This window comes from Rhinoderma darwinii, chromosome 1, assembly GCF_050947455.1.
Source record: "Rhinoderma darwinii isolate aRhiDar2 chromosome 1, aRhiDar2.hap1, whole genome shotgun sequence".
Lineage (NCBI taxonomy): Eukaryota > Metazoa > Chordata > Amphibia > Anura > Rhinodermatidae > Rhinoderma > Rhinoderma darwinii.
Genome location: NC_134687.1, coordinates 516,563,740 through 516,576,427, shown reverse-complemented (window position 1 = coordinate 516,576,427; position 12,688 = coordinate 516,563,740). Strand labels below are relative to the sequence as shown.

General features: G+C 42.2%; 1 protein-coding gene across 1 annotated transcript in view; it reads left to right on the top strand.

The window, feature by feature from the left end:
• The first annotated feature begins 688 nt into the window (after nucleotides 1-688).
• The window catches only part of KCNN2 (potassium calcium-activated channel subfamily N member 2), a 192,446-nt gene continuing 180,446 nt past the window's right edge, over nucleotides 689-12,688 (top strand). The window contains exons 1-2 of the mRNA XM_075836526.1: nucleotides 689-1,994; nucleotides 2,493-2,588. Coding sequence (XP_075692641.1) covers nucleotides 1,050-1,994; nucleotides 2,493-2,588 — 1,041 coding nt within the window. The 5' untranslated portion in view covers nucleotides 689-1,049. The remainder of the gene's footprint in view (nucleotides 1,995-2,492; nucleotides 2,589-12,688) is intronic.

Sequence of the window (12,688 nt, the reverse complement as noted above, 5' to 3'; positions counted from 1 at the left end):
ACGGATGGAAAAGGAGTATGACAGCAGAATCAGACTACATAAAGTGTGTTTGTAGTCGGTTACCATGGAGACGCTTCTGTCTCTACAGAGTTGTGTAAAGGAAAAGTGTACTGTGGGGTTTATAAAAACAAAGGGTCTTAATTATTAATCATGTAATTATTAGATTATTCCAATTAATAGTAAGTAGCAGTTACAAAAAAATAAAATAATGGACATAGAAGTAATACATTTTCTTATAAAGAATAAAAAAAAATATTACTTTAAATCAGCACCGGATCATTCACCAAGTGTCCTATAAACAATTAATTATAAATCCACGGTCAGTGTGAATTATCATTCGTGATCCTGCAGGACGCCAGATACATGCCATCAATACCAATAGGGAATTTAGATTGTGAGCCCCAATGGGGACAGTAGAAAAGAGGACCTCTGTACAGCGCTGCATAATATGTTGGAGCTATATAAGTAACTGAAATAAATAAATAATAAAATAATAGAAATGATAGGCACCAAATTTTACACCCATCCAATATATAATTGTTTGGGCTCCATGGATTGGGCAGGCAGTTGTAACAATGTCTTATTGATCCCATACTGGGTGAAAGATGAATTCTGTGCCCAGCTTTACCACCCACTACATACAATTACTAATTCTTCTATGTGAATCTTTCGTAGGAACGGACTTCATAACAAGAAGACACCTCCTGTGACCCGCTCCTCAGATGTGATGACTAGGGGGGCATATGATGCCAGTGCCGGATACATGTGAGCGCACAACTTCCTAGAACACATGTGGATCTTCTGAGCCCCTATAGATGAAATACTGACAGCAATGCCCCTCCCCAGGGAACTCCGTGCCAGTCTGGGCACCCTACAGCACATGGCTGCCACACAGTAACACCCACCTGAGTCCCAGTGCAGGCGACGTGAAGCCGGGAGACATGAGAACTGGGGCTTCCCGCTGGCCGCACTTCCCAGCACTAGGACACACTGAGCCACTGCCCGTCCACAGCTCTTTCATTGTTTGAACCCGCCCAGGCGCTGACGTCATGCCCTTTGTTTTGGTCCGCCCGACCAATCGAACGTGTTGCTTGGATTCTACGGGAGCCGAAATGGGCCCTTCCTCCCGAACTGAGGACTTCCCCATCCCTGACAGAACGCATTGCGCTGGGTGCTCAGCCTGGCGATCCTCCTGCAGCTTTAACAGCTCTGACATGGAAACATCGCTGCAGTTCCAGCACGGCTTCTTCTCAGAGCAGCCGCCTCCTCCTGAGCAGCAGCAGCACAGTCCAGACGAGCAGCTTTTCTTCCAGCAGGACGGCCCGTGTCTTCAGTGCAACAGCTGCTCCTTCCACGGGGATAACCTGCCACTTCTCCGCACCTCATCCCCCATCACCGCCGGCGCTTTCCGCATCAACTCCTCGCCCCTGTCCTCCTCTTCCTCCCGGCAAGGCAGCCAGCTGAACGTGAGTGAGCTGACGCCTTCCAGCCATGCCAGTTCCTCCAGACCTCACCAGCACCACCAGTACCAGCAGTGCCACAGCCGGCAGCAGGCGAGCCCCAACAGCCAGCGCCGGGAGAGTAACCCCTTCACGGAAATAGCCATGAGCAGCTGCAGGTACAACGGCGGCGTTATGAGACCGCTCAGCAACCTGAGCGCGTCCCGCAGGAACCTCCATGAACTGGACTCCGAGTCTCAGCCCCTGCAGCCCGTGTCCAGCGCCGCCCCGGAGATCGTGGTGTCCAAGCCAGAGCACAACTCCAACAACCTGGTGCCCTACAGCGGCTCCGGGCAGGCGGAGGGTGGGCAGAACTCCAGTGGCGGCAGCAAGTCCAGTAAGAAGAAGAACCAGAACATCGGCTACAAGCTCGGGCACCGGAGAGCGCTGTTCGAGAAGCGGAAGCGCCTGAGTGACTACGCGCTCATATTCGGGATGTTTGGGATCGTGGTCATGGTCATTGAGACTGAACTGTCCTGGGGAGCCTATGACAAGGTACAGCGGTAGTGTGGTCACTCACCGATCACACGGGACACCAAATCTAACATGAGTGTTCTCTGTTATCAGCCATTGCAGGCTGGCTGTAGAGTTCTTCAGTGGGATTACTGTCAGGAAGTTCCTAAAGATGTCTGTCCCCATCCTCATTACTTTACCCCCATATCTCCTGTCTGCTTTATGTGTGAATGATATCGCTGCCAAACGTATGTTTTTTGTTTCTTTTAGTTTATGTTTTTGTGGCCCTTTAAATGCTTTTTTTTTTTATTTGCAAAAGTGCCAATGTGAGGAGCAAGTGGGTAGAGTTGTGCCTGTACTAGTTACCCTGACAGCTGCCTTTTCCCTGTACTGTTCACTTCACATTGTATCCCCTTGAGACTATTCCCATCCATGACTACAACTCCTAGTGACTACTTTTCGGTGCTTTGTCTTAGCGTTATCTGACAATGGTTACTTTTTGTTTTTACTCTACCAATCTGAAACTTGTTTCTATTCCAGGGCTCGCTGTATTCCTTAGCTCTAAAATGCCTTATAAGCCTTTCCACGATTATTCTGCTTGGTCTTATTATTGTATACCACGCAAGGGAAATTCAGGTAAATGACATTTCTATCACTTCCTTAGAAGTTGCAATTCAATCTGTGTTGTATGTCATGCTGTACGTTCTGAGTTTGTTACTTTGTATTGTCATTTTGAATATACAATAGGCATAAGTTTTTATCTTCTGTCTTTACATTCCTGATTCTTGATGTATACTCTGTTACTCCGGCATTGTGTATAATACCGCAGCTTCTGCGTTGTGTGAACATTACTCCACGCACGAAGTGACAATATTTCGTTGTTTTTTCAAGAGAACGATTTATTTATCTGACAGTGGGATTATTTAATCTTGGCTCAAAGCATTTTACAATAACTATGGGTATGTCAAAGACACGAGCTCCTTCTTTAACCTGGTTTCTGACCTTTCCAAGGGGAATTGTTCACATTCACTCAGATCCACTATGGATTCCTCATTCCTGCCGTTTATTTTTAGTGATGTCTTTAGTGTTTTTCCTACATAATGCTATAACATGAGTTGTGGGCGTAGGATCGATAGCATGAATTACAGATCAGACTTTGAGATTCATTTAAAATTTCTATTAATAATCGTCTTCTTGCTTATCTCCTGTAAGGGTCGACACCGCTGTCATGTCATATAAAGTATGTGTCGTGTGTTGTATTTATTGTAATAAGTCATTGAGTAATTTTCTAGTTGTGGTCTTAATAATTTTGCCTTTAGCGTTTGTATGTACAAATTGCCAGGCTGTGCCAGCATAAAAATACACATGAGTACGGATATTGGGGGTAGTGGGTGACATAAAATTGCGTCATGTGTGCTGCTATTGAAAAGCAGAGTCAAAAGTTTCCCTTTTCGTTGGGTGGTTTTGTTTTCTGTGTAAATGACAGATGTAGCAGAGCCAAACTTGTCATTTAGCTATTGTTTTCATTAAAGAATACAGGCATCACAAACTTTCCAGTTATCCCTCTCCTTGTGAGCGCGCTCCAACTCAGATTCATTCAAGGTACAGTGGGGATTATATTTGTGCAGGTTGTCCCTACTTTTCTTATACTGCATACAGTGGTATTACTCCACATAGATATCCCTAGTTTTCTTATACTGCATACAGTGGTATTACTCCACATAGATATCCCTACTTTTATTATACTACATACAGTGGTATTACTCCTCTCATTCTAAGAAAACATTCAGCACCGTGGAGAGCTCCATACATTTATGTGTACGACAGACTCCTCTCATTCTTATGTCCGAGGTAGACTACAGAGCTTTCAGCACCCCCTAGCATGTTCTATGCCCGCCATGCTCTTGTCCTATGTACACAAGGTTCTTTTCTGCACTACAGTGTACTACTACTCCCCCAATGCTCATGTACTGTGTAGAGTGCAGAGCTTCCAGCACTTATCCTGCAGTGTTATTTCACCTTGTGTGTTCTTGTCCTATGTAGACTACGGGGATATATCACTGTGTATATATATATATATGTGTGTGTGTGTGTTATATTTTTAAGTCTTTATTTCTTCAATGTTCATGTCATAGGTAGACTTCAAAGCTTTGGAGAGCTCCTTGCACCTATTTTATACAATATTTACTGTGTACAGAGATACTACACCTCTCATGCTTTTTTCCTATGTTGACTTCCTTCGGCATCACCAAGAGCAACCTATTAATCGTGTACTAAATACATTCTTACTGTTTCAATGCTCTTTTTCTTTGTAAAATTGAGGATTTTAAGCACCAAAGAGGGCTCCCTGCACACCTTATACTACATATGGCAATATTACTTGGTTCTCATGCTTAGATTCTGTGTACAATACCACATAGCTATCTCTATAGAGCTGTCAACCGCACTGAGAGCTCAGTGCATATACTCCATACATTAATACTTTTCTCATGCTGTAGTCCTGTGTACAATACAGAGTGATGAGAAACACAGAGAGCTCCCTGCATATATTACATACAGTTACTGCTCTCATATTCTTGTCCTATATAGACTGTGAACCACGCAGTGCGCTCTTACCGTGTATATGATAGTGTGTGTATGTATATGTGTGTGTGTGTATGTATATATAATTATCACATTGTAGACTCTAGACCTTCCAGTTCTACTGAGAGCTCACTGCACATGCACTGCTTTTATGTCCATGTTCAATCTCAACTGTAAAGCTTTTAGCACCACAAAGAGCTCCTTGCATATATACACCATACAATGTTATTACTGCGTTTATGCCCTTGTACAATAACAACTGCAGAATTCCCAGCACCATGACACTACCTGCACATATACTACATACTGTGTTAATACTGTCCTCATACCCTTCTCCTATACAGATTGTAATGCTTTCAGCAGGAAGAGCTGGCAGAAGTTATTATACTATATAAAGTGTTTTTACTGTCCCTATGACCTTGTCATATGTAGAATGCAACACTTTAAACACCACACAGAGCTCCCTGCACTTATTACACTACATAAAGTGTTACTTTTGTATTGCTATTGCTCTCATGCCCTATGTAGTATGTAAAACTTTCACCTTCCTAAGAGTCCCCTGCACTTGTATGTACACCATACAATGATATTACTTTCCTCGTGAGTCGTGCCCATGTACTATTTTCATTTTTAAGCTTTTCACATTATGGAGCTCCCTGTACATGTTATATACTAAAAACAAAACATAAATATTCCTGTTTTGATACTTTTTCCTAGTGTAGCATGTAAAGGTTCAGCGCAAAAAAACCTCCATTCACATATTTCACTACAATGTTATTATTACCCACATGCCCTGAAGCTAGGCAGACCACAACTTCCAGCACTACGATCTCTGTACATGTTATACATACAGTGCCATTACTGTCCTCATAACCTGGTGCTATGTAGACTTCAGAGCTTCCAGCACTACACACAACTCACTGCACATGTCATACTGCATACAGTGCTATCATAACTCACGTGCCCGTGTACTATGTAGACTCTAAATCCTCCAGCACCACACACACAGCTCCCTGCACATGTTATACTACATACAGTGCTATCATAGCTCACATGCCCGTGTACTATGTAGACTGTAAATCCTCCAGCACCACACACCGCTCCCTGCACATGTTATACTACATACATACAGTGCTATCATAGCTCACATGGCCGTGTACTATGTAGTCTGTAAATCCTCCAGCACCACACACAGCTCCCTGCACATGTTATACTACATACAGTGCTATCATAGCTCACATGCCCGTGTACTATGTAGTCTGTAAATCCTCCAGCACCACACCGCTCCCTGCACATGTTATACTACATACAGTGCTATCATAGCTCACATGCCTATGTACTATGTAGACTGTAAATCCTCCAGCACCACACACCGCTCCCTGCACATGTTATACTACGTACAGTGCTATCATAGCTCACATGCCCATGTACTATGTAGACTGTAAATCTTCCAGCACCACACACCGCTCCCTGCACATGTTATACTACATACATACAGTGCTATCATAGCTCACATGGCCGTGTACTATGTAGTCTGTAAATCCTCCAGCACCACACACCGCTCCCTGCACATGTTATACTACATACATACAGTGCTATCATAGCTCACATGGCCGTGTACTATGTAGACTGTAAATCCCCCAGCACCACACACCGCTCCCTGCACATGTTATACTACATACAGTGAAGGAAATAAGTATTTGATCCCTTGCTGATTTTGTAAGTTTGCCCACTGTCAAAGACATGAACAGTCTAGAATTTTTAGGCTAGGTTAATTTTACCAGTGAGAGATAGATTATATAAAAAAAAAAACAGAAAATCACATAGTCAAAATTATATATATTTATTTGCATTGTGCACAGAGAAATAAGTATTTGATCCCCTACCAACCATTAAGAGTTCAGCCTCCTCCAGACCAGTTACACGCTCCAAATCAACTTGGTGCCTGCATTAAAGACAGCTGTCTTACATGGTCACCTGTATAAAAGACTCCTGTCCACAGACTCAATTAATCAGCCTGACTCTAACCTCTACAACATGGGCAAGACCAAAGAGCTTTCTAAGGATGTCAGGGACAAGATCATAGACCTGCACAAGGCTGGAATGGGCTACAAAACCATAAGTAAGACGCTGGGTGAGAAGGAGACAACTGTTGGTGCAATAGTAAGAAAATGGAAGACATACAAAATGACTGTCAATCAACATCGATCTGGGGCTCCATGCAAAATCTCACCTCGTGGGGTATCCTTGATCCTGAGGAAGGTGAGAGCTCAGCCGATAACTACACGGGGGGAACTTGTTAATGATCTCAAGGCAGCTGGGACCACAGTCACCAAGAAAACCATTGGTAAAACATTACGCCGTAATGGATTAAAATCCTGCAGTGCCCGCAAGGTCCCCCTGCTCAAGAAGGCACATGTACAGGCCCGTCTGAAGTTTGCAAATGAACATCTGGATGATTCTGAGAGTGATTGGGAGAAGGTGCTGTGGTCAGATGAGACTAAAATTGAGCTCTTTGGCATTAACTCAACTCGCCGTGTTTGGAGGAAGAGAAATGCTGCCTATGACCCAAAGAACACCGTCCCCACTGTCAAACATGGAGGTGGAAACATTATGTTTTGGGGGTGTTTCTCTGCTAAGGGCACAGGACTACTTCACCGCATCAATGGGAGAATGGATGGAGCCATGTACCGTCAAATCCTGAGTGACAACCTCCTTCCCTCCACCAGGACATTAAAAATGGCTCGTGGCTGGGTCTTCCAGCACGACAATGACCCGAAACATACAGCCAAGGCAACAAAGGAGTGGCTCAAAAATAAGCACATTAAGGTCATGGAGTGGCCTAGCCAGTCTCCAGACCTTAATCCCATCGAAAACTTATGGAGGGAGCTGAAGATCCGAGTTGCCAAGCGACAGCCTCGAAATCTTAATGATTTACAGATGATCTGCAAAGAGGAGTGGGCCAAAATTCCATCTAACGTGTGCAAACCTCATCATCAACTACAAAAAACGTCTGACTGCTGTGCTTGCCAACAAGGGTTTTGCCACCAAGTATTAAGTCTTGTTTGCCAAAGGGATCAAATACTTATTTCTCTGTGCACAATGCAAATAAATATATATAATTTTGACAATGTGATTTTTTTTTTTATATTTATTTTTTTTTATTTTTTTTATATATATATATATATATATATATATATATATATATATATATATATATATATATATATATATATATATATATATATAATCTATCTCTCACTGGTAAAATTAACCTAGCCTAAAAATTCTAGACTGTTCATGTCTTTGACAGTGGGCAAACTTACAAAATCAGCAAGGGATCAAATACTTATTTCCTTCACTGTACATACAGTGCTATCATAGCTCACATGCCCGTGTACTATGTAGACTGTAAATCCTCCAGCACCACACACCGCTCCCTGCACATGTTATACTACATACAGTGCTATCATAGCTCACATGCCCGTGTACTATGTAGACTGTAAATCCTCCAGCACCTCACACCGCTCCCTGCACATGTTATACTACATACAGTGCTATCATAGCTCACATGCCTATGTACTATGTAGACTGTAAATCCTCCAGCACCACACACAGCTCCCTGCATATGTTATACTACATACAGTGCTATCATAGCTCACATGCCCGTGTACTATGTAGACTGTAAATCCTCCAGCACCACACACAGCTCCCTGCACATGTTATACTACATACAGTGCTATCATAGCTCACATGCCCGTGTACTATGTAGACTGTAAATCCTCCAGCACCACACACACAGCTCCCTGCACATGTTATACTACATACATACAGTGCTATCATTGCTCACATGCCCATGTACTATGTAGACTGTAAATCCTCCAGCACCACACACAGCTCCCTGCACATGTTATACTACATACAGTGCTATCATAGCTCACATGCCCGTGTACTATGTAGACTGTAATCCTCCAGCACCACACACCGCTCCCTGCACATGTTATACTACATACAGTGCTATCATAGCTCACATGCCCGTGTACTATGTATACTGTAAATCCTCCAGCACCACACACCGCTCCCTGCACATGTTATACTACATACAGTGCTATCATTGCTCACATGCCCATGTTCTATGTAGACTGTAAATCCTCCAGCACCACACACACAGCTCCCTGCACATGTTATACTACATACAGTGCTAGCATTGCTCACATGCCCGTGTACTATGTAGTCTGTAAATCCTCCAGCACCACACACAGCTTCCTGCGCATGTTATACTACATACATACAGTGCTATCATAGCTCACATGCCCGTGTACTATGTAGACTGTAAATCCTCTAGCACCATACACACCGCTCCCTGCACATGTTATACATACATACAGTGCTAGCATTGCTCACATGTCCGTGTAAAGCTTTCAGCACCACGGAGAGCTGCCGATCACAGCACAGCCGGCCACACTGACATTATTTTTCACTAGATGACTCTTTTTTCTAACCTGATTTATTCATTGCAGAGGTTCAAATATAAACCCCTATTTGTGAAGATGAATGACAGAACGTGTTCCAGTATTTAGAGCTAAATGAGAATCTAACGATCTTCTTTCTACTAGAGTAAACCTCCTGTATTGCACGCATGGGTCTAGAATGGAATCACATACGCTGGAGGAGCTGTTGCTTTCATGTCTGGCTGGAGACCACTTGCAGATGAGAGGGGGAATCCCTGTGCTTTCCCCGCCCGCTAATGTTACATGCAGCAGCTACTACGCGTCTCAGTTGCCAATCCCAGGTGCCCCTCACCTACTGAGCGAGCTTCTTGCATTATTAATGTTTCCGATGCTAAAAATATCTCCTTGCCTTTTGTGAGCGAGCCCGCAGATGATTAATGTGGCGCTTTCTGGGGTAACCCCGGCACGGAATCACCCGGCTCTTCCAGACTGCGGCTGTGAGTGCGCATGCGCGTCGCTGCGGTGCGTGGGAAGGAGAGCTCTGGAGGCAGCCGCTACTAATCATCTGTGCAGACAGGATGGCAGGAGCAGGGCAGCCAGTGGGTATCTTCTATGTGTATAATGTGGGAGGAAGGATGCTGCATGCACTGTGGGTCACAAGAAGGGGGTTCCTGCCGGCACACATAGCTGGTGTGTGATGTATGCCACATATACAGGTGCCTGCTTCAGCTCCAATGCGTTTGTAGCAGCCCTGTATTTACGGGGGAGGGGTGGAGGTTGTTTTCTTCTGTAGAAATGTGAATCATGAAGGTTCATTGTGGATGATTTACTTTTAAAGATTTCGAGCCCAGTGATTGCCAAGGTCCCTTTCTAGCTCTCTATATGAAGCAATTCTATAAAAACAAAACAAAAAAACGACTGTCTTTTAAAATCGACATACATACAGCAGGAGAGTAATCACAATAGGGATTTATTAGGGCTAGTCTTATTTATTTTGTTGTTTTCTGTGTATCAGGGATACTTTTATTTATGTGTGTTTTTTTAAGGCTCCATATTTCAGCTTGTCCATATTCAATGATACAATAAAACTCTTGTCAGTGCTTACAGTTATCTACATTCACATAATAAAAATATATTTTCCACTTTCTCTAGTGTTGCAAATGATGAACATGTTCTTTCCGTATTGAGTGAGTGGTGACCATTGAAAATGTTATCAAATAAAGGCAGCTGAATTATCAGGGTTGTTGCACACAAAAATAAAAAACAATTCTTATACTGGACACCATGATGGACAATGGAGAAAAGACAGGCAATTATTACATGCAGTCTTTGTGTAGATGTAATAAAACAATCTCTCTTTATGTTGCAATAAATACATTTTGTGTAAAAAGCTAAAATCTCTAGTTTCTCATTTCTGGCATTTGTAAATAGAGTATATTTCTATTGATGTCGAAATACGTTGTTTTGCATTAGGAATCTCATTGCATATGCTGAAGTGATGTGTTGAGATATTTAAATGCTTACAATTCATAGAAACATAGAAAACATTAAGAGCAATCTCTTAAATAAAATATCAAGACAGATACTCACTTCTACAACGTATATAGTAAGAACACTACTAAGTAATATCTAAGCACTAGTCAAACAATAAGGCACTTATGCAAAAACAGATTATAATCTTCATCCAGAATCTTCTAAATTTTCTGCTTGGCTTTACAGTGTCTAACATTATGGCTGTCGTTGAGTATTTTCACAGCTGCCAAACATTTCTTAGTAAATTCCTTTAGCAAGGGCAGGGTCAGGTGAAAGTAAAGCTAAGGACAAGAAGCCATGCAGAGTAGTCTGTCCCACTGTACATAGCACAAATTCACAGACCATATTCTCTAATGTGCAGCCATGAGTAATCTAATAATCCAATGGTTTCTCGTTTCTTTATAACAACATGCAGCTAGTCATGGCTGCCCAGGTTAGGTTTGCAGTTTGTGAAAGCTCTATAAAGATTATGATATTCAAATGAACACGGATTATGAGAATTTAAAGGGTTTTTGCTGCGAGACACATTTCTGACATATCCACAGGATATGCCATAAATGTCAGATATATGCGGGTCCTGCACCTATCTCTAGAAAGGGGCCCCCTAAACCCTGTTCTGCCGCTCTGTGTTGCAGCAGAAGCAGGTGAATTCCGACCATGACTTAGGAAACCGCATAGCTCACTGAGCTACGCTGTTTCCGTAAATCCCATATAACTGAATGGTAGTTAAGAACACTGTGTAGCTCGCATGCTACGCTGCTTCCGTAACTGCCATTCACTACTATGTGTGTAACGGAAACACCGTAGCTCAGTGAGCTACGCTGTTTTCGTAACTCCCGACCATATAGTCAGGAAGTGGCCGGGGAGGCAGAGGGCAAAAAAAAAAAAAAGGTAGAACTGGGTTAAGGGGCCCCGTTCTAGAAAAAGGTGCGAGTCCCAGAAGTTGGACCCGCATCTATCTGACATTTATGCCATATTCTGTGGATATGTCATAAATGTCTCTGATGGGAAAACCCCTTTAACGATATGCCTTTAAGGAGAAAGTGCCCCCCTGCTGCATTAATGGTTGTGTGAAAAATACAGTGTTTTCTAATTAACCCCATAATCTGGCAATGTTTACTTATAATGCAGGAAAAACATTGAAAAGGATGTAGCTGTATTAATAAAAACTACATCTTTGGCATATTAATGTTTGGCAAACAACCTATCCTTTCCTGCATCTAATGTATGTGACTAGGAAAATGACATGCAATGTTACAGGCTGAACTGTACGTAAGTATCACTCTTCATTCAGCCAGCAGTCTCTATGGGATTACTTACTACTAAAGCAAGATTCATTCCCATTACAATAAAAGCGTGCATGTGGGAGATGCCTAAAAATAGCATTAAAAACAACAATTACAACTTAAATACTATTCCATTGATGCAGCTTGTTCTAAAATCCACAATCTGCTCACACACTGTGAGTATCCCACCATGAATACGAATGATATATGACTGCAATTTTACTGCTTTTATAATCTGATTATGTGTTAACTGTGTTGTTGAGGCTACAATAAAGAAGATACGGCATTAGACTCTAATGTAGCTTCTTTATATAAAGCCAAGAGTATGCAGATTAGACAGAGGAAGGCTTCATGGTTTACAAATATCCTTCCACTCCAAACCTTCCAGCTTTATTAGACTATGTTGATGTAATTTCTCTACTTTTTATTAATGTTTATTTTAAGAGTTATCATTAACTTGATTTATTTAGATGTGTAACCTATTATAGAGCCAAATAGTGTCACTTGGTTTTCTGAGACTACAAACAGGCTATGTTTTATGTAGACAGAGTTCAATAAAAACAAACAAACCTATAGCAATGCTGTCTATGCAATACTTTGTTTTTATAGACACAGGTGGCATAACATACTAAAAAGGCATGGCAAAAAGTCGAATGGAACAGTGGGCAGGGTTGTACAGCACATCATTGCAAAATTCTGTGCACAGAGCTGTATATCTGCCTACACATTAAATATGCATAGCATTATTGTACGAATAAGGGTCATTCTTCTCATAGCATCCAATCCAAGTTGAGCTTTCATTTTTCCAGAATCAGTTTGAAAATTGAAGTGAGATGCAAAATATAATTTTCTGCAAAATCTCCTTACAAGGTGACAAATGCAT